Raw genomic sequence first — 23,883 nt, forward strand, 5'->3', positions numbered from 1 at the left:
ACTCGCTAGAGCCATAGCCAAGAAGTGGAGGGAGCAAGGCTTGCTGGCCCCCCACAGGCCTCTGTCATCCCCTACTGAATGGAGAGGGTGAGAGAGACCCAGACTGAGTCAAGGAATGGACAAGGGGGCATCTGCCACCACTCCGCAGACTAGCTTGCAAAGTGCTGATTTTATGACATGAGATGGGGAAGGCAGCTAGACCATGATTGATAGGCCTGAGTCTAAAAGACAAGTAAAAACCATCTCTCGAACAGCAGCCTGGCCAGCATTAGCGTGCTCAGCGAGCGGGCAGGGCTGGAGGGAGCTGCCTTTCCTTTTCCTTTTCTGTGTTCTCCCAAGTGTCTTCAGGGAGTATCTTGACCTTTAAGGTGAGAAAAGGGCGGCTAACACCCACACAACACTTGACCTTACCCTTACCTCAAGTGCTGCATTCTCTTCCTGGAGCCTGAGGGCGGGAGTGATGAGGGTCTCCCCATTAACACTGTCCGGTGCCAGTGGTGAGGAGGGCTGTCCCTGGCCCCTAGGTAAGCTTTCTACTCCGTGCAGAAATAGCTCTTGCTTTTCCCTGCTGGCTTCTGTGGACCAAGGTATGGAAGCTGATAGTGGTTCAGAGGAAGGATTGTCTCCTGGGTGCATGATGGAGAAGGGGCATTCAGAGGCCAGGCATTGGGAGTGATGTACTGTGCCCTCATTTCCTGAGAAATGTATTCAGTATTCACTTTCAAAGCAGCGATGCAGGGAGGGCTTAGTACTGCTTTCCATGTCGGTAGCTGCTTCTTGTTCTCCATGAGCGATCAGGTTACCACCCTCACGTATGCCCCCTTGGCTGTGAGGGTAGGCCCAGGCCTGCTGTATGCAGGCAGGATGGGTCCTGTGCACCTGGCTCTGCATTCCTTAGGTTGGGGGTCTTGGGCAAGATCCTCTTTGAACCTTTGTTTTTGATTCTGTAAAGGGTAAGAAAGAGGCCACCATTTTTGAGTGTCTGCTGTATGCCAGGCATGGCTCTGAGCACAAATGACCCTGACAGGTGCCTGCAGTTGACCTTGGGAAATTAATGATCTTTATTGCCATTGCTTATTTGTGTTTTTCTTAATAACCAAAGAACTCCACCAGGTGGGAGCAGTGCTCTTCTACTGAGTTGTCTGGGGCATGTCTAATCCGTTTTCTATGTAAAAGCATTTCAAATGTTTCATTTTCATTGTGGAAAATGTCTTGGAGAAGACAGATGAAAAGGAGATTAAAACTCACATAGTGGTGACAAAGGCCCCCTGGGAGTCACTGATGTTGGTCTCCGCCACTACCCTGCAAGTGGACTTACGCTGCCCTAGCAGAGGCCCCCAGTCCACACCACCGGAAGGCACCTCACATGCTGAAGGGAGCTCGAGAACCTCAGTGCTGGGTGTGGACAGAGCAGGCTGACCACTCTCTTCCAGAGAAGGCTGCCAGTGCAGATTTCCTGGGGCACATTGGCAGTCACCCCAGTCACCTAGTGGGTGTGGTATCCCTGAGCCAGCCACTCCGCTGGGGCCCATCATCGCCTGTGCACTGGGTTTATGTGGAAGGATGTGTGTTGCTGATTATAGCAACCCTCCCCCCTCCAAAAAAAAAAAGGAAAAGACAGCCAGGGACAGCGCAGGTGTGAGCTGGAGATGGTGGCTAGCCTTTGTTCTGCTCCATTGGGGGTTTTTCCTCTCTTTGTATGTATGAAATGGGTCTCAAAGAAAAATGGGACAATATTTCTTACCTGCTCTCATTACTTAATGAATTTCTGAGTTTCCTAGGGCTGTCTAATGGTGCCACAGACTGAGTGGTTTAAGCACCAGAAAGAGATGAGAGGCCAGAGGTTCAATACCAGAGTGGAGGGCTGGTCCCTTCAGAGGTGTGGGGAGGGCCTTCTGCAGGCCCACTCCTGGTGCTTTGTGCAGGCTTTGGGCCCCTTGGCTTGTAGAGGCAGCACCCAGACCTCTGCCTGGCTCTCTGCATGACACCCTCTCTGCCTTTGTATCCTAATCTCTTCTAAGGACACCAGTCCTGTTGGGTTATGCTCCACTCTTTTGAGCTCAGTTTACCTTAATCACATCTTTAAAGGTGCTCTTCAATCACATCACATTAGGAGTTCAACACGTGCATTTGATGGGGGCATAGCTTCACCTGTAATGTATACCAAGAAGTTTCTCAGTGTCATTGAAATGCCCTTTTGATGCTGAGATTTTCAGTAGTACTTAGCTGGGGTGGGAGCCGTTTGAATAATGAAGTCTTATCATTGAGCCCATGTGAAACTGCCCAAAGCAGGTTAAAGTTCAGGCAAGCGTACCCAGACTTCAGAGAAGCCCAGAAGAAAACAGAACTGGCATTTGCTGTTGTGTGTGCATGTGTGTGTGTGCACACGTGTGGGAGTCTGGTTGTACTGACCTCACTGGAGGACAAATAGGAGGGGTGGGTGGGGAGCTGTATTCTGGATAGAAGGAAGCACCAGGAGGGAGCTCAGTAGGCCTAGGAGTCAAGGCCACAGAGACCACATCTTCAGGGAACCCCTTAGCCTTGACTCACACTGTGCTTGCAGCAGCCCTGTGAGGGAAACATTAGTATTATTTCCTCATTGTTTTCCAGGGGGAATTGAGGCCCAGAGAGGACAGGTCATCTGCCCTAGGGTCACACAACCAACAAGTGGTAGAGTCAAGATTCTGACTCGGCCTGAGGCCAGAGCTGGCTCTTGAGAGCACTCCCCATCCCACAGTGGTTCTGAGGTTCTAGCATGGGAACTTTCGCCAGTGGCATGTAGGTGCATAGAGGGTCTATTTGTAGAGAGCTTGAATAAAATAGTTGTTTTCTGCTCCTTCATTAAATTTAAATCTAACTCTACTCAGGTTCTGGGGTACCCCAGCTTTTGCTTGTGTTCAGGTGCAGATAACAGAAGCTGCTCTTTTGAGCCACTGTAAACAGTGGGATGTAATGCAGTGTGGTTGGAAAGTGAAAGGGCAAGGACTCTGCTGGATCCAGGAGTGACCCCCAGGGTAACACTCCAGGGCTGGCGTCTCAGGAGCTGCCACCTGTGCCCCCCTGGGGACTGGGGTCAGGAGCCTGTCCCAGGGCTGACCCCAGCCTTAGCTGCAAGCTAGGGGTGAGAAAGCCATGGCAGAACACTAGAGTCCCCCACACCTTCCGGCTCACACCAGCAAATGGCGCCTTGCCCCAAACTGGCTCCCCTTTGTCCTGGGTTCAAGCCTGTAAGAAAGACTGATGGAACCTAAGTCAAGTGCAGAACCCCAGTCCTAAGGGGGGTCTGGGAAATGTGGTTTCTAGATCTCCAGTCCCCGCAGTTGAGGGAATGTGTTTGATCCCCCTTGTGGTCATTTCCTTGGGTCATGAGAACATGGCCAGGGAGAGAGTGCACTCCCCTGCAGTGCTGCCCCCTGGAAGGCCTGAGTGAGCCACAGGAGCTTCCTGCCCCGCTGGGAGAAGGGCCTGGTTCCCACCAGCACTCTAGCTGCCTCGGCACTGAATGGCTATTCCCATGATGCTGAGGATTGAACCCGGGCCCGCCCAAGCTAGGCGAGTGCTCTACCTCTGAGCCACAATCCCAGCTCCCATCTCGTAGAATTCTAATTCTTTACCTTAGTTTGGGTCTTGACTGGTGCTAATCACCATCAAAGAGAAGAAGGAAAGAAACATACCACGGAGTGAGGGGTCCCTGGCAGGAGCTGGTTTTGGCCACATGAACTGGAGTAGCGCCTTGTTGTCTCACATATACACTATGGAAGACAGGCCTCCCTTTCAGTGCCCAGAGAGGGCTAAGCAGACTGCACTTTGCTGACACTGAGCACATCTGATAGGCCTATGATTGCAGCTTTGTTCCCTAATTCCTGCTCCCAGAGGATTTTTCACAAGTGCTTCAGCGTCCTCCTGGGTATTGATGTTTGGGGTCTAGTCACAGGGCTGCGTGGAGCCTTCAGAGCATCTCTGTAAGGCTGAAGGCTGCTCCTTCACTTCAAGGTCCCCACCATACCCAGTCTTCCAGGTGTTAGGTGACAATTTGAGGATGTTAGTGAGAAGTGGCTATTCTGTTGGCATGGGGTTTGGGAGGAACCCTGCAACAGGCTTTTGAAGATGGGGTTCAAGTCCAGCCTGACTGGTCTCAGCGCTGTTTTCTCAAACAGAAAGTGAGGCAGCAGACAGCTTCCCAGGGTGATGATGGGTGCCATGCCATGCAGGAGACAAGATCATATCAGTCTGCAGAGTACTGTTATATGGTGTCTTTTTTATTTTTTAAGGGCTGTGCCTGGTTGGGCCTGGCAGGTGTCCATCCCTGGGATGGGGCAAGTCCACTCAGCTTGCATCCCATTTGTGTTGGTCTGCTCGGGTTCCCATAACAGATTCCCACAGGATGGGGCCTCGACGGCGGAAAGGGTTTACCCACAATTCTGAGAGTAGAAGCCAGAGATCAAGGATCAGATCAGGTGTCAACAGGACTTGCAGATGTTCATCTTCTCCCTGTGTCCTCGCCTGGTCGTCTATATATGTGTTTTAGTCTCCTTTTTTATAAAGACCGGGTGGGATAAGGGTGCACCCTAGTGACCCCATTTTGTCTTTTTTTTTTTTTTGTACTGGGGATTGAACTCAGGGGCACTGGACCACTGAGCCACATCCCCAGCCCTATTTTGTATTTTATTTAGAGACAGGATCTCACTGAGTTGCTTAGCACCTCACTGTTGCTGAGGCTGACTTTGAACTCACGATCCTCCTGTCTCAGCCTTCCGAGTGGCTGGGATTACAGGCATGCACCACGGTGCCTGGCCCCATTCCCTTCATAAAGACCCTGTCTCCAAATGCAGTTACATTCTGCGGTCCTGGGGGCTAGGGTTTTACAATTCAGCCTCTAATACCCTGGCTTGAGAATGGAGAAGAGTGGCCCCCAGGAAGACTGAGCAGCGCTGCCCTGGTTACCCCAAACCTAACCACATCAGCCCTGCCTCTGCCATCCTTCCTGTCGAGCGAGGTCCTGCTGTTCCTGCCAGGGCCAGGTCAGATGCTGTCCTCTGCATGGAGCCCCCAGCTGGTAGGCACTTCTCTTGCCTCTGGTCCACAGTTGTTTATTCCTGTTACCATTTTCAGTTGGGCTGTGGTTATCTACGGACCTGTCATCCCACCTCTGCTGGGCTTGCAACTCTGATGGAGGAGGAGGGGAGGGCATGACTGAGTGTGCCTTGTCCATCTTTCCCTGGCCTTGGTGGATGCTATGCCACACGGGTGGACAGGTGTAAATCTATCTCACAGCCATCTTCACTCTGGGGCAGGCACAGAACCAGGCTCTTAGTAGTTAAGCTAAACAGCCCTGGCTGTGACAGAGCAGCCATTCTGAGTGGGCAGACAGGCAGGAGAGGCAGTACCAAGGCCATGTGATTAAGGCTGTGAAAAAGGGAAGTACGGCTGTGGAAGTGCAGGGGAAGCTCCAGCCCACTTAGGGGGTGGGGAAGTGACATCAATAGAAGTGTCCCTAAGGAGGTAGGGCCCAATAGAATTGTGAAGAAGGTGGGTAGGGGGAAAAGAGGAGGAAGAGCAATCCAGGAGGAGTAAGCTGTAGTAACAAAGGGACCAAGAAAAGTCAGTTCTAGTTCACACATTCTCTGGCAGAGGACTGCTGGGCCTCTCCTATGGGGGGTGAGCCAGGGCCTAGCTCTCTCCAGGGATCTGGACCTGTCGCTACCTCAACACATGGCTTCTAAAGGCTCTGCACCAGGGAAGGGAAGAGTCATGCAGGCTTTTAAATAATGCAGCCCAGAAGTGACACAAGTCACGACAACTCACATATCTCATGGGTCAGGTCAAGTCACATGACGCCACCCTCTGGGAAGTATAGGGAACCCTATGGGAAATTTGGTGAGCACATTCCAGGGAACACACTTGTAGAGGTGGAGGGGCCAGAAAATGTAGTGTTGATGGGAAATAATGGTCCCAGACCTTTGATCTCTGTAAGAAACTTGGTAAAGTAGATTCCCTCTGCCCACCACGTACCACTTACTTATGGGCATTGAAATTGTGGCTGGAAAATAGACCCAGGGAAGGAACAGAGTTTCAGAGGGCAGTGAATCTGCTTCCATCAGGCAGAGAAGGGTTGGTTTCTTTGAGATCCTTTTATTTGCTTCTTAAGGAACAGGGTTTAACATTGATCTTATTCCCTTTTCCCCTCCTTCCCTCCCTCTCAGAGTACAAGTATTTGCTGTAGGCTTTTGTTTTTGTCAGCTTTATCATTGCTGTGACCAAAAGATTTGACAAGGACAATGTAGAGGACTAAAAGTTTATCTAAGGCTCACAGTTTCAGAGGTCTCAGTCCATAGATGGCCAGCTCCATTCCTCTGAGCCCGAGGCAAGAAAGCACTTCATAGTGGAAGGGTATGGCCAGAGGAAAGCAGTTGGGGACATGGCAGCAGGAAGCAGAGAAAAGCTAAGCTCAGCTCACAAAATAGATACCCCAAAGTCATACCCACAGGGACCCTCCTCCAGCCATACCCTGCTTGCCTTCTGTCACCCCCTGTTATCCTGTGGAGGATTGACACAGTGATGAGGTCCAGGCTCTCCTAACCCAGGTATTTCACCCCTAAGCTTTCCTGCTTTGTCTCACCCGTGAGACAAAGGGTGGGACGCCTCCTATCTACACCATACAGCTTTTTATATGGAGATGGAATGTTTATGTCCTGTGTCCTTTAAGCTTCACAGAGAATTGTGGCCCCAAGTCCCAGTGTCCTCATGATCGAGGGAGATGCTGGCAATGGCAGTGAGCAGGAGTGGAGGCCTGCTCATAAAAGGCGTAGGAGCACAGGGTAAGAAGAGTTTCTGCTTGGCTAACTTCAGAATTCTTCCCAGCTTGGGCTTTGTCTTTGTGATTTTCATTTAGATACATTATTATAATTTCTTTGTGTTCTCTTGGGCTGCATTGTTTCAAAATGTGCTCCTTGAGCATAATTTTTATAACTCATTGAATTTATTACAGTGATCTTTCTTTAATCAGAAGGAGTAGGGTTTGCTTTTTTGGTTGTAGTTTAGAGTTTGTGTCAACACTGAGAGATTAGCAGTGGCTGGGAATTAATTCATGCTTTCATTTCCCTTAATTAACTATGAATGTGCAGAAGATGGCTGGCTTTGTGCATGCCAGTCTTAAAATTCAGTGCTTTCTGTAGACAACAAATAGTTGGGTCTTGTCTTTTGATTGACTCTGACAGTCTCTGCATTTAGACCATCAACATTTACACTGATAACCTCTAGGGTTGGGTTAATCTCTGCTGTGCTAATTATTGTTTTCTGTTGGTTGCCCTGTTCTTTGTCACTGTTTCTGTCTTCCACTCTCTTTCTTTCTGCTTTCTGTGGCTTTAATATATTTCCATTTCTGTCCTTTTGAAGATATCAGTTGCACATCTTAATTTTTTAGTGGTTGCCCTATAGTTTGCAATATCGTTTATAACTAGTCCAGGTCCACTTTCAAATAACATGACATTTCATGTGATGTGCAGGAACTTTATAACAAAGTATCCTGCCTGGCCCTCTTGTAGCATTGCTGTGTCCATTTCACTTATCCATCCTATAATCATCGGACACATTGTTGCTCTTATTGCCTTGAACAAACTATTACCTGCTAAATCAATTAATGATAAAAAAATTAAAAAACTTATTTTCCCTTCAGTTACCCCTTCTCTAAAGATCTTCCTCCCTTTATGTAGATCTGTTTTTTTTTTTTTTTTTAAGTTTTGTATTTTTGTTTTGTTTTTTTCTTCTATTTAGATCTGAGCTTTTGACCATGCATCTTTCTCTTTCAAAAGCTTTTTTCAAGGCAGGCATGTGTAACACATTCTTTTGATTTTTGCTTATCTGAGAAAGTTTTTATTGGTTCCTCACCTTTGAAGGATAATTTCACAGGATACAGAATTCTACATTGATGTTTGTTGTTGTTGTTCTCTAAACATTAAAATATTTCACACTACTCTCTCTTGCTTGCATGATGTCTTGAGAAGTCTGATGACATTCGTAGTCTTGCTTCTGTGCTTCTCTTTGGTAAGGTGCTTTTCCCTCTTTGGCTTCTTTGGGAATTTTCTCTTCATCTCTGTTTTTCTGTGGTGTGAATGATATGCGTAAGTATCGATTGTTTGGTCGTCGCTGCATTATCCTGTGTGGGGTTCTCTACTTTGTGGATCTGTGTTTGGAGTCTGGCATTAATTTGGGGAAACTCTCAGATAGCATTGCTTCAGATATTCCCTTGGTTCTGTCTTGTCCTCCTGGTAGTCTAATTGTGTGTACGCCACACTTTTTGTGGTCATCCTACAGTCCTGGGATATTCGTCCCCTGTTTTTCCAGTCATTTTTCTCTTTGCTTTCCAGTTTGGAAACCTTCTGTCCACATGCCTGTAAGCCCACTCTCTCTTTCTCTGTGTCCAGTCTACTAATGATCCCTCAAGGGGAGCTTCATTTCTGTGAGGCTAGCATGTCTTTTTATTCTTTCTGAGAATTTCCATCCTTCCTCGTGTTGCCTGCTGTCTGTTCCTTCACTGGGGCCTCTGGCCTCTCAGTCACAGTTGTTTTAAGCCCCAGGCGGATATTCCTCTGTCTCTGCTGTGTCTGAATCTGCCTCCGATTCTTCTGCCTCTTCACACCATGCTTTTGCCTTTGTTTTTGTTGTTGTTGCTGTGTCATCTGTGTCCCTTTGCATGGTCCTGAGCTTTAGAGATTGCTGATTCTGTGGCTGGGGTGACAGTGACAGGTGTGGATGGCAGGTGAAGCTGCCAGCAAAAGCAGAAAATGTATTGATCTTATATACTTTTCTAGGGACAAAAGTGGTGACCATTGAGAAATCTCATTGTAGCCTCTGTGGCCATATTTAAGTTGCCACGGAAATTATTTCATCTTGATTTATATATGGAGATACTGAAAGAGCAGATGACAGGAATCTCCAGGAAGGAGCATTGAGCAAGACAGGCCATCAGCATCCCACGGGCAGTCCCTGTGCCCAGCATGGTGCCTGCCATGTGGGAGGCTGCAGCAGTCTTGAGTGAAATGAGCAATGGAAGGGTGTCTGCAGCCAGCCAAGATCTCCCTGGACCTCAGAATCTGTGGTCTTCAGACAGCTTTGTTTATCCAAGAGCAAGGCCCAAGGCCCTTGATGCTCAGCATCTTACCACTTTGCTGAGGCCATCTTGAAATATTGAAGGGGTTCAGCTGGCATGGGCATCCACACACGGGCCAGTTCTTATCTAGTTATACTTGGCTTTGCACAGGAGGTGGGATGGGGTGGGATAGTGGTATTTGTATCAAGGACTAAGGAAACCTGTGTCCATTGAAGGATTTTGTGTGTCCTGAACTTTGCCCATTGGGGTGCATGTGGAAGTGGGGTATATGATGTTTTCATAGTACTAGACATCCTAAGAGGGCTCTGGATGTGACTGAGCAGCTGCACTGGCCCAGGCACTCTGGTTGTTTCTAGAGACTCCAGAGGACAAGATGGCAGAGAGGAGTTCAGCAGGGTAAGCAGACAGTTGAGCAGGCACCAGGACGAGGGGCATGGGGAAAGGCAAGGCATTCCCCTGTGGGGCTGGCATTCCCCTCGGGCCTGGGGCCACAGCAGGTGGTCTGCTATTACCATGGTTGTTTATATGGTTATTATTTTCTCTGCAGGGGTAGGTTATGGTTGACTTTTGCTTTGGGAGGCGCCCTCTTGTGGATGGTTGGGGGAAGGAGGAACAGGGACCCATCCACTCTGAGGTGGCAAGGCTAAAGAGAGGCAGGAAGGATCCAGAGAGGATTTGGCAGGTGGAAGGTGGGCTTGGGGGGTGCGTGTGGGGAGCAGCACCAGCGAGAAGCGCAGGCAGGCCTATGCCTCCTACGTCAGCTCACCTGAGCTGGGTTTGGTTGGGCACGGGTCCACTCGCTTTTCTTTCCCCTTGAAGAAGCACCTTCACAACCTGCTGGGTCCCTGTGGGGAAGGCAGGTTTCCCATAGCTAGGACACCAGCCAGTGAAGATTCCCTTTGCCTCCCTCTGTCCTCCTTGTCCCCTCTGAGCTCCATGGCTGCATGCAGTCTTGGTCCGCCAGCTCCACACACTTGGAAAACCTTGCCCTGTTGCCCTGGGGAGTCACTGCTTGTGGAACACCGATGGCCTGGGCACTGTGCCACAGCAAAAGAGGCCCTTCCGTTCCTCAGATGAGGCGACTGAGGCGCAGAGAAGTCAGAGCCCTTACACAGATCACAGGTGACTGCATCTGTCTGACTCCACAGCCTGACACTTTTCTGTATGGTCATGGTCAATCACTGACCACCTCAGTTTGTTCACCTTTAAGGTGAACATGCCACCTCAGAGGAGGATGTCCTGAGGATTGAATGAGATCATCCTCTGAAGGGGTTGTCATGTGCCTGATAAGTATTATGTTCTCATCAGATGTTCACTGTTTATGCCTTGTTGCCCAAAGAGAGGGGTGTGTGTGTGTGTGTGTGTGTGTTGGGGAGGAGTTGTGGCTGGAGTCTCTAAAGGGCTCCTCTGTGTGGGAAGGAGAGAACTCATTCTGGGGGCTTCTGAGTACCCGAAGGAGCTCAGGGCAGAAGTTCTGAGGGGCCCTTTTGTGCTGGGTTTCCTTTTAGCTTGAGATTGGTCAGTGCTTTCTGAAGTGTGGCTGCCTGAGGGGAGTGTGAAGGGGTTTCCAGAGTCACTGGAGGGACTTTGGAGAGGGGATGGATGACCACTGATGAGTATGGGGGTGTAGAGGCGGGAGGTGGCCTGTGTGGCCCGACTGGGAGTTCTGTGACAGCTGGGACCTACTCTAGTCTTCTGTGGCATTCCCCAGGCCAGCATGAGGGCTAGGTGCTCAGTGTCTCCTGTGGAGTGACTCTTCTTGGCTATGACTCTTCCTCCTGTGTCCTTGAGCAGTTCCTCTCCACTGTGCCTTGCTGAGCCTCTGGTGGGCTCATTGCCAGCAGTGGGCCATGTGCTCTCGGTTCAGGTCATGGCATGGTGTGCAGCCCAGGAAGAAGAACAGCCTGTGTTCTCCTGCAGGCAAGGACTTTGAATGCTCAGCGGCTTTGGGGCTGATGATAGGGATGTCGAGTGGTACTGGTTGTGCCATGGTATGCCTGTGGCTTGGGCTGGTGGCCTGGGGCTCAGCGTGGCCCAGAATTTTGGACGGCCTCGGCTCCTGCTCCGTTTCATTTCAGCACTGAGTCCTGTGCTGGCATATATGGAGGACATGCTGTTGAGAGCTCTAGTCTTAGTGGCAGCTCCTGGGAGTTTATTTGTCCTGGGAACATTGAGCTGGGACTTTGGGCTGGGCAAAGGTGGGCATACCAAGATAAAGGTCAAGTCCTGCCCTCCCATGGCTGACAGTTGTGTCGGGACAGCAGGCACAGAGTGGCCTTTCTGCTGCTTTCCCCCCCTTTTCCTTCCAAGCCACCCTGAGATAGTCAGGCCCTGGGACTTGAAGCCATGTCTGGTGGCCTGTGGAGCTGAGCAGCTTCACGCGGGCTGTCAGCGGCACTGCCGCGGGCACGCAGCCCAACTGCTTTCTCCCCAGTGCTTTTCTTGTGTCCTTCTCAACGAAGTGCAGGTGTTTTCCTGCCTTCTGAGCTAGATTTTCATTGCTGTGACCAAAATACCTGACCAGAACAACTTAGGGGAGGAAAGGTTTATTTTGGTTCATGGTTTTAGAGGTTTAGTCTGTGGTGAGCTGACTCCACTGCTGAAGCAGAACATCGTGGTGGAAGGGTGTGTGGTGAACAACTGCTCAGCTCGTGGCAGGTGGGAAGCATAGAGAGCAAGGAGGAGCCAAGGACAAGATACAGTCCCCAAGGGCATGCCCTAGTCACCGGCTTCCTCCAGCCCCACTCCACCTGTCTACACTTACCACCCAGATAGTCCATTCCAATTATTAATCCATCAAATAGATTAATCCTCTGACTAGGTTACAGTTCTCACAATCCACTCACTTCCCTTTCAGACATTCCTGCATTAGCACAGGGACTTTTGGGGGACCCTTCATGTCCAAATCACAATATCTTCCTTTAAAAAAAAAACTACGTTGCTTTCTTTTGAAAGTAGTAGAAATAGAAATTTGGATTTATCTAGAAGAGTATAAAGAAGAAAACAAATATCACCTATAACCTTTTGGAGATGTGGCCATCGAGTGGCCACCACTGTATCCCTGGGGGTACGGCCTGGCACCTTGCAGGTGCTCAGTAAATATTTGTAACCAAATAAAAAGAATGAACCAATATATGTATCATAGAAAATTGGAATCATAAATTATATTCTGCTTTGTATCCTGCCCTTTTCGGTCTTGTGACATTAACCTTTCCCTAGATTAATGTCTGGAGTTTGCTATCAGGTCTTTGATGTAACTTACTGACTCTTGGGAACTGAGCATTGTGCTTTTGGGATGGATGGCCAGATGTCATGTCAGACTATCTCGAGTCAGTTCCTTGAGCATGTTCCAGGGTGGAATAAAAAGGTGCCGCTTGCTCTGTTGAGTTCTTCCTGCTCATCAGGGCAAGGGTGGCAGGTGCACCTGAGCAGCAGAAGCTGGTTTCTGAGAGCTGCTGTGGTTATGAAGGCAGGCGGGTCAGGGGGCCAAGGAATGAACTGTGGAGTAAGCTCCAATTATAGCGCACTCAAAGCTGATGGAGGTCATGCTTATTGAAGACAGAATGCCTCCTTCTGGAGTGAGGGATGGGGATGCTGGTGACTCCTGGGTGATCCTGCTGGGCACTGAGAAGCAGTGTCCCTGTTGGAGAGGAGCCGCCTTCACTTCAGGTGGCCTCCATCATAGCCTTCCAGGCTCCCTAGTCTGCATGGCTCCCTGTGCCCAGGGCTGCCTGCTTAGGCTGTGCTGCATCAGGGGCTGTGGCCTGCAGCACTGGGCATCTGCAGCTTGCCCAATGCACTGGCATTGATGAGGCCTCAGCCCACCTCCTCCTGGAAGCCATGTCCCGTGCTTTATGCCCCTCTCCCCAGCCCCCACCCACAAACTGAAGTCCCACTGACTCCATTGTTGCTGAATGCAGTGGCCAGTTTCTGGCCTGAGGAGCTTCCTGTTAGCTTCCCTGGCTCTTCTTCTCTGTTTACAGTCTTCTTGCTTGATCTTCCCTGCCTTCTCCAGGCCATCTGACCCAGCACCACCACCCTCTAGCTGTGTGGCCGAACGTAGCTTACTTTACTTCTCTGCTTTCATGTCCTCATCTGTAAGGACCTAATAACTAACCTACTTCATCAGGGGTGCCAAGGACTTCAGGACAGGATCCCTGGCTCCTGTCTTGGGATCTGGCACACACTCAGTGCCTCATGATTGTTCCCTGTTGTCACTGAGCCATTTATTCACTCATTCCACAAGTCTTTATGGAGCTCCTTTTACGTGCACAGAAGAGGCAGCAAGGAACAAAACAGACCCAGGTATTGTGTACTTGGAACTTACATCCTAGGGAAAATAGAAAGTAAGTAAACATACATTTTATCATGGAAAGCACAGCAGGGCACAGAGAGGGAGAGGGAAAGTGGCACTGTGGTGCACTACTGAGGCCAGCAGTGTGGCCGCATTAGTGCAGAATTTGGAGGTGGGACTCAGGGTACAGCTTTTGCTCCCCCAGTTCCAGCTGTGGACCTTGATCGGGTACTACTATTCTCTCTCTCATTAGCTGTGTGACATGGCTAGCTCTCAGCCAGTGTGTGCCTCAGTTTTCCTGTCTGTGATACTGGTGATACCCTCTATCTCGTAGAGGAGAAACCACTAACCTTACGAGGTCTAAACCCATTTCTCAAAGTTTGGTCCTCTGACCCTGCTTCACGAGTATTGGGAGTGTGGACGGGATATGCAGACTCCATAGACCCTCCCACTCCCTGTGCTTCAAGTTCTGAGGTGGCCTGGGACCTGCATTTGGAAATAAATACTCTGGTGATGCATGTTCACTGAGGTCTGAGACCAAGATCTACAGGTTGTGAAGATGGGGTCCTTTTGTCCTGATGAGGGCTATGCTGGAGTGAAGTTATGCAAGACGTGGTCACCCGGAAACACCACCTGGGGAGCTTGCTAGAGATTCAAGTTGGATTATCAGGGATATTGAACTCTGCCCTTAACAGCTTCCAAGTGATTGTGGAGCAGTTCATGTGAGGAGCACTGGGTCAGACCTGTGAGTGGAGGACATCCTCCAGTGGGGATAGGTGCTGTGCCCACAGGTGGTAGCTGTCAGGGGATGCCAGTCCCATCTCATTTGCTAACTCGCTTTCCCTCCTTCCCCTAGGATCCCAAGTGATGGTGGTTTACATGGAGGATGAATTGAACGCTGCTCGACTGGCTAGCACGGGGGCGGTGGTCTCTGTGCCTGCAGGTGGGCGGGCGTGAAGCTTAGGATCTCAGAGTTTCAACCCAAGAGGAAGCATGTCTAAAAAAGGCCGGAGCAAGGGCGAGAAGCCCGAGATGGAGACGGATGCAGTACAGATGGCCAATGAGGAGCTGCGGGCCAAACTGACCAACATTCAGATTGAGTTCCAGCAGGAAAAGAGCAAGGTGAGAGGGCTGGGTGGTGACACTCAGAGGATGATATTGCCAGGGACATGTGGGGAGGGCATGTTCGCAGGCTGGAGCAGGATGGGCCCCTCCCCTGGGTCCCTCTTTCTCTCTGGGCCTCAACTTACCCCTCAGAGCCACATAGAGTGCCAGATGGGAACTGTCAGGCTGTGTGACTTCCCATGTTTCAGTTTCCCTGCAAGACAGGGTGATGATAGTGCTTCAGTGGGTTGCTGTCAGGACTTAGTACCACGTGAAGAACTTGGAAGGGGCCTGCTCCATACCACGAGCTGTTTTGTGCTCTCAGGGCAGGTCTGAGCCTTGGAGCCACTCAGGACAGTGGCTGGCTGGATGATGGTAGACTGTGGGAGTAGAGCTAGAGCAGAGCCATTATGTGTGGCCTGTACCTCCCACGAGGGAGGAGCCCAGCTTTCCAATCCCACAGACCTGGCTCCACCCTCAGCTTGGCCCCTGCCTGGCTTCACAGTCTTGGGCAAGTGACCCAAGGTCTCCAAACCTCTGCATCCCCAGCTTGCACACGGCATGACAATTACTGCCCAGTTCAAGGTTGTCATAAAGATCCCAGGTGTGATAAAAAGCCCTGTCAGTGTCTGTTGCCCAGGCACTGCCCTGGTCATTTTTGTTGGCATGGCTCTGACTTGGGTGATCTGAGGGCAGATCCAGCCAGGGGCTCTGTGAGCACAGGAAAGGGTGGACAACTGGGCCTGTACCTGGGTGGCTTGAGATGTTGAGGGTCTGGCCTTTGGAAGGTTAAACCAAATCCCTGCCAAAGTCCCTGGAGCACAGCGGGTGGCTGCCTGGGAACTGCAGTTGGTGCCTGTGTTAAGAAGCACTGGGGCCCAGGCAGCTGCTGAGTGTAGGGGTGGGGGCCACTCCTGGCCTTGGCCCTGACTCCATTCCCAGGTCAGGATGGCTGCATAGAGAGCAGAGACTCGGGTCAACTTGGAGAGGGAGCGAGGAAGGCCTGGCTTCGGGAGTGTAGGGACAGATGCAGACCTCCTTACTCCTGGGTGTTCAAGAGATCGGACCTGGTGAAGTAGCCCCTTCCGGCTGTGTTTGCTGGTGGTGCTGACCTGTGCACACCCTGCCAGTCAGGAGGGGTTCACCTGCTGGGATCCTCTAGGGCTGAGAGCTGAGAGCTGAGTGCCCAGGCTGCAGGGGGCTGGTCTGTGTGTACAGAAGCAGCAGCAGCAGCTGTGGGGAAAACTGCACATCCAAGTCTGCTGCCTAACCATGAAGCCATGTAACTGCCCCTGCCTCAGTTTTCCCATCTGTAAAATGGAGGGCTTCTAATGTGTCTGCTTTCCTGGGCCATTTGAGGAAGAGTATGACAGTCAGTATAAGGCCTGAGGTTGTCCGTCACCTGCTCTCACTTGGCAGCCTGTTTCTAACATCTGGGCCTGCCATGTAGACAGCATCCTGTACCTGAGAGGTGTCATGGCCTCACAGTGACCTGTATGGTCAGGTGTGGCTTCCTGTCTCTGTAGGTGAGAAAGTTAGGGCTCAGAAGGAGAGGTGACATGCTCAGGTATATTGCCTGAGTCTACCTTGCCAGCCAGCAGGGACAAGGTGCCACACTGGACTGCTTAAATAAACAGGGACTTATGGTGTCACCACAGCAGGCTGGAAGTCTGAGGTCAGGTGTCCTGGGCTGACCCCTCCTGAGACCCTTCTCCTTGGCTGTGCTGTCTTCGTCTTCCTGTGGACCCACATGGTTTTCTTCTGCGTGTTGGTGTCCTTATCTCCTTTTCTTATGAGAACACAAGTTGGAGTGGATTAGAGGCCATCCTGATGGCCTCATTTTAATTTGATTACATCTTTAAAGGCTCTGTGTCCAATATAGTCCTCTAAAGTTCTGAGTGTCAGGACGGGGTGGGGTCCAATTCAGCCCCTCTGCCAGGTCAGCACAGCTATAGGTGGTGCTGGTAGGTGAAGGCCAGACCTGTGGGAGTCCCCTGTCACCAGGCTGCCCCCCTCCCTCTGGGACATGAGGAAATTCTCACGTGAACGCATCTTGCCTGCTGAAGTTCTCCATCCAGCCCCCTTGTGGCCTCCTCTGTAGGACTTTACCCATCCGGTCAGATATTGGAGAATATCTGTTCGGAAAGAATTTGGCAGTGTGCTCTCTCTGGCTGTTTCCAAAAGCATAACTGTAAATTTTACAATTACATTTAAGTGTTATTTTTGTATGATCTAATAATAACTCGGTGTTACATTTATAGTGTCATTATTTTAACAAAGGACCCATTAAACACTGCAGGGCAAGGGAGTGTGGTAACTGTATCTGTTCATCTTTGGCCTTGCGTGCATGCTGTGTGCCCGGGCTGGGTGACATGCCTTTGGCAGTGACTGCGGAACAGCCCGTGCCCTCAGTTAGGGTGGTGCGGGATTCCGGGGAGCCAGTGGCAGCACAGCACGGGCACGCTGCATCAGAGTTCTTAGGAAACCTGCGGAGTGAAAGGGCCTGTGGGGGCTTCACAGTGGCCATTTTGGAGGCGGACGCGAAAGGTGTTCACGCAGTTCCGAGTGTCCAGCAACACCCGCGAGCCTTCTGAGTGCCAGTCGAGGACCAGGCCAGTGGGGCAGTGTTCCTGACCTAGAGAGGCCCACCATCTGGGGTGATGTGAAGAGAGGGTCAAGTGTGCCAGACCACAGCCCCTCACCAGCTGGGCATTTCTTCATTCTCGCCATGACCAGCACACTTTGGTCTGGATTTGTGCTGGGCCAGGCACTTATCTGAAGTGAGAAGTGAGTTGGATCTCAGCCTGTCCTCAAAGGCTGCTGGCTTCTGTGGTGGTGGGGGGAAGGCTTGGTATTTGGGTATATCCTGAGTAGTGATGGAGTAGATTGTGTTGGGCACTGGAGCCCAGGGAGGTGCTGACCCTGGGACTGAGGAAGCCTTCCTGCCCTGCTGAGTTTGGAGGGAAGGTGAGGGGAGGTCCCCAGATGAGGGGCCAGCTTGCAGGAAACTGGGGCACATCTGGGGCGGGAGCCCACAACTCCTGGTTGCTGTTGTGGAGGCTGTAAGGGAGGCTGTTGTTATTTGTGACCTCTACCAGTGGTTCAAACTTCCACTTTTTCCTTAGCTCAGTCCTGAACTAGTTATCAAGTACCGGCTGTGTACCTATCTTTGTCTGAGAAGCAGCAATGCAGTGACTCCGGGTCCTCTCCTGGGGCTTGCGCAGGGAACAAACACCAGGAGATTCTTGTATTTTTAACTGAGTAGTGGGACATACCCAGAAGAAACAGCAGCAGGAGCAGGGGTGGACAGCAGTGGGTTCTGGAGTGGCCTGTTGGAAGGTGTCATCAGCAAAGGGTTCAGGGGAGGTGCCACTAAGTGTGGTGGGTGGGCTGGAAGAACAGACAGAGGCATGCCAAAGGCGTATCTCAAGGAGTCCAGGCTGCAGCAGGCAGTGGTGTGGCCGGAGCCGGATGATTACGGCCAAGGGTAGGAGATGGATCAGAGGAGCACAAGGCTCAGTCCTGTGGGCTGGGGAGGACTTAGGCTTGAGTTTTAAGTACTATGGACCTCCTGAGGATTTCTTTTTCTTTTTTTTTCTTTTTGCTTATTCTATTTTACATTTTTCTTGTACATTTAGTCATTTTAGTGTGTCAGTCTGGACTCATGGATACGTGGGCTGCATTCTGGATATAAACCAACAGCATCTTTGCTCTGTGGCTCAGGCTGTGGTGCCTATGTACCTGTGATACCCCCATCATTGTGGAGGTTTTGTGTGTGTTTTTAGCTCTTATTTTATGGTGTTCATCTTGCATACTTCCCGCCGCCATCCTGGAATCTGCCATTTCTCCCGGGAGCCCTGGCTCCAATTATGGGAGAATGGTGTTAGACAGCAGGATCTGGGCACTGGTGTGCTCGCAGGCAAGGGAGTGCCCCTCTTCTAGACCCTCTCAGCCAAGAGCTAGGAGAGGTGTGCTACGTGTACATACACGTTATCTGTAAATGCTTCTGCATGTGTCACCTGTGACTGCATGAACTTAAACCTGAGTTCTTGCTGATGTCCCAACACTAGCTCACGGCCATGTGCATCATTCCAGCCCCTTCTTTCTTGTCTGGAGCCCCCTACTCCCAACAGTGAGAAGCCGGCTTCCCCCATTCTCCATCCACTCTCTTAGTTGTTCTGCACACATACACATCGTAGTTCCAGAAGAGTGAGCCTGCACCCTGTGTGATCTGGAAGGCCTGCAGTAATGAAGGTGTGTGACTCCATCCTGCTCTTTGCACAGGTGTGGTGGGGCAGCCTGGGAGGGTTTCTGCCTGGGCAGGAGCAGGAGGTGCCAGCTGAGCTGAGCCAGGTATTGCAGGTGCAGAGGGCAGGATGGAGTCACACATCCTCATTACTGTAGGCCTTCCAAATCACACCCTCTCTACCTGAGACTCACCCCAGGGCTTGCTCACACCTGATGTGCAAACTCTGGAGCACAATGACAATGCTCATGTATCCCCCAGTGACTCTCCACGTCCCTCCTTTCAGCATCCTCTGAGGCAGCTGCTGATGTTGCTCTTCACAGACAGGAAGCCAAGGTTCTGGGAGGTTGTGTAGTCATGGTTCTTCAGAGACTAGAACACACATACACACACGTGTTCTGTTACTCTAAATAAAGAAGCATATGCATGTGTACACAGGTAGACACATAATATACAGAATGAGAGAGATGTTTTTAAAGCATTGTCTTTTGCAGTGGGGGCTGGCAAATCTGAAGTGTGTAGGCGGGCTAGTAGGCTAGAATCTCCAACAGGGCTGATGTTGCAGTCCAGGGAGTCTGAAACTGTCTGGAGGCAGAATTCCTTTTTCCAGAGGAATCATCAGTCTTTTCTCCCAAGATCTTTAACTGATTGGATGTGGTCCATCTGCAGTTAAGGGCCATTTGCTTTACTCAGAGCCTACTAGTGTAAATGTTAATCTCATCAAAAAATACCTTCACAACATCATCTAAGGGTGATAATTGACCAAATGACTGTTGGTGCTATGGCCCAGTCAGGTTGACACAGAAAGTTGACCATCACAGAGGTTAAGTAATCTGCTCAGGGAAATAGCTCATCAGAGTAGATCCAGATCTAAAGGGGTATTATTCTTCTGATCCCAGAGCACTGTCAACACTATTCCTGGAGGTGAGGACCATGTATGTGGTCTTCTAGAAAGAAAAATGCCAGAAGCATTTTGTCCATGACCAGGGAAATATTTAATGTCTTGGCCCCAGCACTGAGTCCATCAGGAGGACTGGTTCCAGCGCTCACGTGAGCGGGTCAGGGAACCACTGGTTGCCTCGTGTGTTTGATGGAAGGAGACGTGGGTCTTGGGTTTGCCTGGGGGGTTTCATGTGCTTCTTTTCCTGCTGTTATAAGAAAGGGTTTATTGATACTCAGATGACATTGTCAAACTCACTTATAATTAACTTTACCATGGGGTGCTATAGACCAGGTGTGGTGTGGGGGAAATGCTGCCATTTTCTGTGGAGCAGCCCATTCATCAGAGGCAGCTGGTTGCAGTGCCCCAAGCCTGCCCTTACCTGGAATGGAGTTTTAATAAAGGGTTCTGTGGAACCAGAGTATTTAAATGAAAAGCACCAATGAGGGTTTTCTTAACACTCCCTGGGCACATTTTACAAATAGGGTTTCAAATGGCTGATTGGAGGGTTAGATTCAGAAGGGGCTTGTAGCCAGCAATTCAGGAGTCCAGGCCCCTGAGGCAAGGGTGCCCTGGAGAGGCCCCAGCCAGAGCGCACCTCCCTAGGAGCCTGGCCTCCCCCTTCCCTCCCTGCCACCTCTGCCCTCTCTTCTTTGGGTCGGAGCCTCTCACAGGGGCCATGGGAATGGTTTTCTGGTTTGGAGTCTGCTCAGCCTGGTGAGAGCTGGCGTGTCCTTCCTCATGAGTTCCAGGATGAAGGGGTCTCCATGCTTGGCCCCCTTTCCAACATCCTCAGGTGGTTTCCCCTCCAAGGAAAATCTCAGAAGTCACCTAGTAGGACAGATCCTGGTGGGGCTGAGGGGAAGAGTTAGCACGGTTGAGTGGCCCAGGGGGCATCGGAGGTGGGCACTTGGGAGGGTCTCAGGGGCGTGGGAGGCTGTGGCCGGGCACCACCGGCTCCCCTGCCCGTGTCCTTGCCGACTCTCATGTTCTGGCTGCAGGTGGGCAAGCTGCGCGAGCGGCTGCAGGAGGCCAAGCTGGAGCGCGAGCAGGAGCAGCGGCGGCACACGGCTTACATCTCGGAGCTCAAGGCCAAGCTGCACGAGGAGAAGACCAAGGAGCTGCAGGCGCTGCGCGAGGTGCTCATCCGGCAGCACGAGCAGGAGGCGGCCCGCACGGCCAAGATCAAGGAGGGCGAGCTGCAACGGCTGCAGGCCACGCTGAACGTGCTGCGCGACGGCGCGGCTGACAAGGTCAAGACCGCGCTGCTGGCTGAGGCTCGGGAGGAGGCGCGCAGAGCCTTCGACGGCGAGCGTCAGCGGCTGCAGCAGGAGATCCTGGAGCTCAAGGCGGCGCGCAAGCAGGCGGAGGAGGCGCTCAGCAACTGCATGCAGGCCGACAAGACCAAGGCGGCAGACCTGCGTGCTGCCTACCAGGCACACCAGGAGGAGGTGCACCGCATCAAGCGCGAGTGCGAGCGGGACATCCGCAGGCTGGTACGTCGCCCTGCACCCCACGCCCACTCACAGCTTCCGGAGGGCTTTGGAGGACCCACAACACTCTGACTTTGTTTAAGGGTCTGGGGTTGCAGCCAAGTCCCCACCAACCCAGGCTAGTAAGGAGGCTTTGGGGTGCAGGTCTCCTCATTGAGTGTGGTCCTTGGACGGTCATCAAACCCCCCCCCCCCCCCCAGCTGGTGTCCTCATCTGGAGGTTAAGGCTTACAGATAGGGTAGGGCTATGGTAAGAAAGTGTTGTCGCTGATGTGTGTGAAGGCAGAGGCGTTTGTCTAATTTACTTTAATTAACTATCAGCTGGCCACACCTCCGGTTGCCCAGGTGAGTCTGCCTGCCAGCTAGCTGTTGCAGTAGCTTGGGAAAAACCTGTTGCAAATAATCAGATTTTTAAAGAAATCAGGGAAACTGCGAAGCTATGAGGTCTAGAAGAAAGAGCCTTTCTGGGGTGAACTGAAAGTCCCTGCAGCCTTCCTCAGGGCAATCTGTCTGGGGGAGGAGGAGGGTCTTGTCTCAAGCAGAGATTCTGCTGGGGACTGAGATGACTAGGACTTTTTCCACCTCTCAGGGTTGGCATGAAAGTGGAAACCAGAGGAGCCCTCTGACCAGGCCAGTTTGCTCCATTGAATATTCTCTTGAGTTCTGAGGTGTTGTGAGAATCCAGTGAGCCAAGAGGTAGTAGATAAGCTTTGTTGACATGGGAGACAGAGCATGGTGAGGGAGGGGCCCTGAGGCAGGCATGGCCAGCCTGCCCGGCAACACACTTGACTGACCCTGTGGGGTGCAACAGGCTGAAGAGCTAAGTAAGTGGGGTTCTCCAACTGGACAAAGGACAGTGTTTACAAGGTTGCATCTTCAGGAAGATTCAGGGTAGGTGGAGCATCAGAGGAGGGGACCTACATACCATGCAGACGCTGACCAAGATAGAGCCACTCAGACTGTGTTGAGGCCAGAGACTTCAGGGCAAAAGGGAACTTAATGATCCTCAAAGACAGCGCCTCTCTCTGTTTTGGCAAGGTCATCATGCTTTCTTCCCGAGCCAGGATATTGCCCATTTCTTCTCACCTCCTTGGCATGAATGTGCTGACTCCCTTTTCTTGGTGAACTTGAGGGTCCATTTGTTCTGGAGACCTTGAGCAGAGCCACACACCTTAGATCATGTCCTATACAAAACTGAGGCCCTCCGCTTGCTTATGTTCTTGGTCACCTTATGACCTGTTGAGACCATGGCTATGAGGTGGTGTGGAGCCACAGCTGCTGCTCTTCAAAGGCTGCTAGGCAGGGACAGTTCTTAGTCATTAAGGGTCAATTAAGAAAACTTCAAAAAGTATAAAAGAAAAACGTGGCAAACCTAAAAGGCAAAATGGACAAATCCACAGTTTAGCTGGAGATTAACAGATTTCTGTCAGCAAGCCATGGAATATGAAGATGAGAAAATGAATGATGATGTGTGGGATTTAAGTAGCATGATTAACCAATGTGAACCAAACTGACATAAAACCACATTGCAACCAACTGTTGAGCATGGTTCTTTTCAAGGGAATATGGTCCACTTTAATCAAAATGGTCTGCATTTCAAAATTTGTAGGTTGCCTTTAAGTCAGCCCAGAGAAGAAAACACATTTTAGATAAAGAAAGAAGAAATGCTGGAAACCAAACATCTAAGCTTCTGTCTTAAGAAGAAATTGAAAGAACAGCCAATAAAACTCCCAGAAAGCATGATGAAGGAAATCAGAGAGCAAGAATCACTGCAACAAAATCAATAAAGGCTTAAAATTTGTAAGTTAATTAAAATTTATAAATTGATAAACCCATAGCAATACTGGCGAAAGGAAGACGTGACCATAATTTGCCAGTATAAAAAAGGTGAAGATGAACACTACTGCTCTTGCAGACCCTGAAACACCATGAGAGTACACCAAGATCTCACTGCAGATGGATGGCACATCTGCAAGCAGGCACAACTTCCCCAAGACTCAGGACAGGGCAGGCAGAGCACCTGAGTAGTCCTAGACCTGTTAAGGAAATTAAGTCACTAATTTACAGTCTGTTCATCCACAGAAAGCCCAGACTCAGGTGGCCTCACAGGCAAAATTGTCCAAGTATTTAAGGAAGAAATAAAATGAATTCCATAGGATGTAGTCTTCCTGAAAATAGACAGTAACAGACTCCACCTCTCTTACAAAGCCAGCATGATTTCAAAACTAATGACAACCAGGGGTGGAGGTGCATGCCTGTAATTCTAGCAGCTCGAGAGGCCGAGACAGAAGAATCGCAAGTTCAAAGCCAGCCTCAGCAATAGCAAGGTACTGAGCAATGAGTGAGACCCTGTTTCTAAGTAAAATATAAATTAGGACTAGGAACGTGGGCCCAGTGGTTGAGTGCCCTGAGTTCAGTCCCTGGTACCCCTCCACCACAAAAAGATCTAACGACAGTACAAGAAATGAAAACATCTTGGGTTATCTCTTACAAACATGTAATAATAATAATAATAAGATGTCAACAAATTAAGTCTAGCAGTATTAGAAAGGCTAGTAAATCATGATCAAGTTGAGTTTATTCTGGGAATATAAAAATTGGCTTATTCTAAAATCAATGAATATAATTCACTAAGTAATATAATCAAGGATGGAAAGACCCATATAAATTAAGTCACTAATTTATAAGTAGGCACTTT

At 50.5% G+C, this 23,883-nt stretch overlaps 1 protein-coding gene across 4 annotated transcripts in view; it reads left to right on the plus strand.

Moving 5' to 3' along the window:
- The window catches only part of Jakmip1 (janus kinase and microtubule interacting protein 1), a 124,342-nt gene that overhangs the window by 41,000 nt on the left and 59,459 nt on the right, over nt 1–23,883 (plus strand). For 2 of the 4 annotated variants that reach the window (XM_027939618.3, XM_071614132.1), the window contains exons 2-3: nt 14,260–14,525; nt 20,695–21,189. In XM_027939618.3, coding sequence (XP_027795419.2) covers nt 14,397–14,525; nt 20,695–21,189 — 624 coding nt within the window. In that variant the 5' untranslated portion in view covers nt 14,260–14,396. Of the gene's footprint in view, nt 1–13,248; nt 14,149–14,259; nt 14,526–20,694; nt 21,190–23,883 lie in introns of those variants that run through there. The other 2 variants (XM_071614133.1, XM_071614134.1) reach the window with 2 other exon arrangements.

Source organism: Marmota flaviventris, chromosome 7 (assembly GCF_047511675.1).
Source record: "Marmota flaviventris isolate mMarFla1 chromosome 7, mMarFla1.hap1, whole genome shotgun sequence".
Classification (NCBI taxonomy): Eukaryota; Metazoa; Chordata; class Mammalia; order Rodentia; family Sciuridae; genus Marmota; species Marmota flaviventris.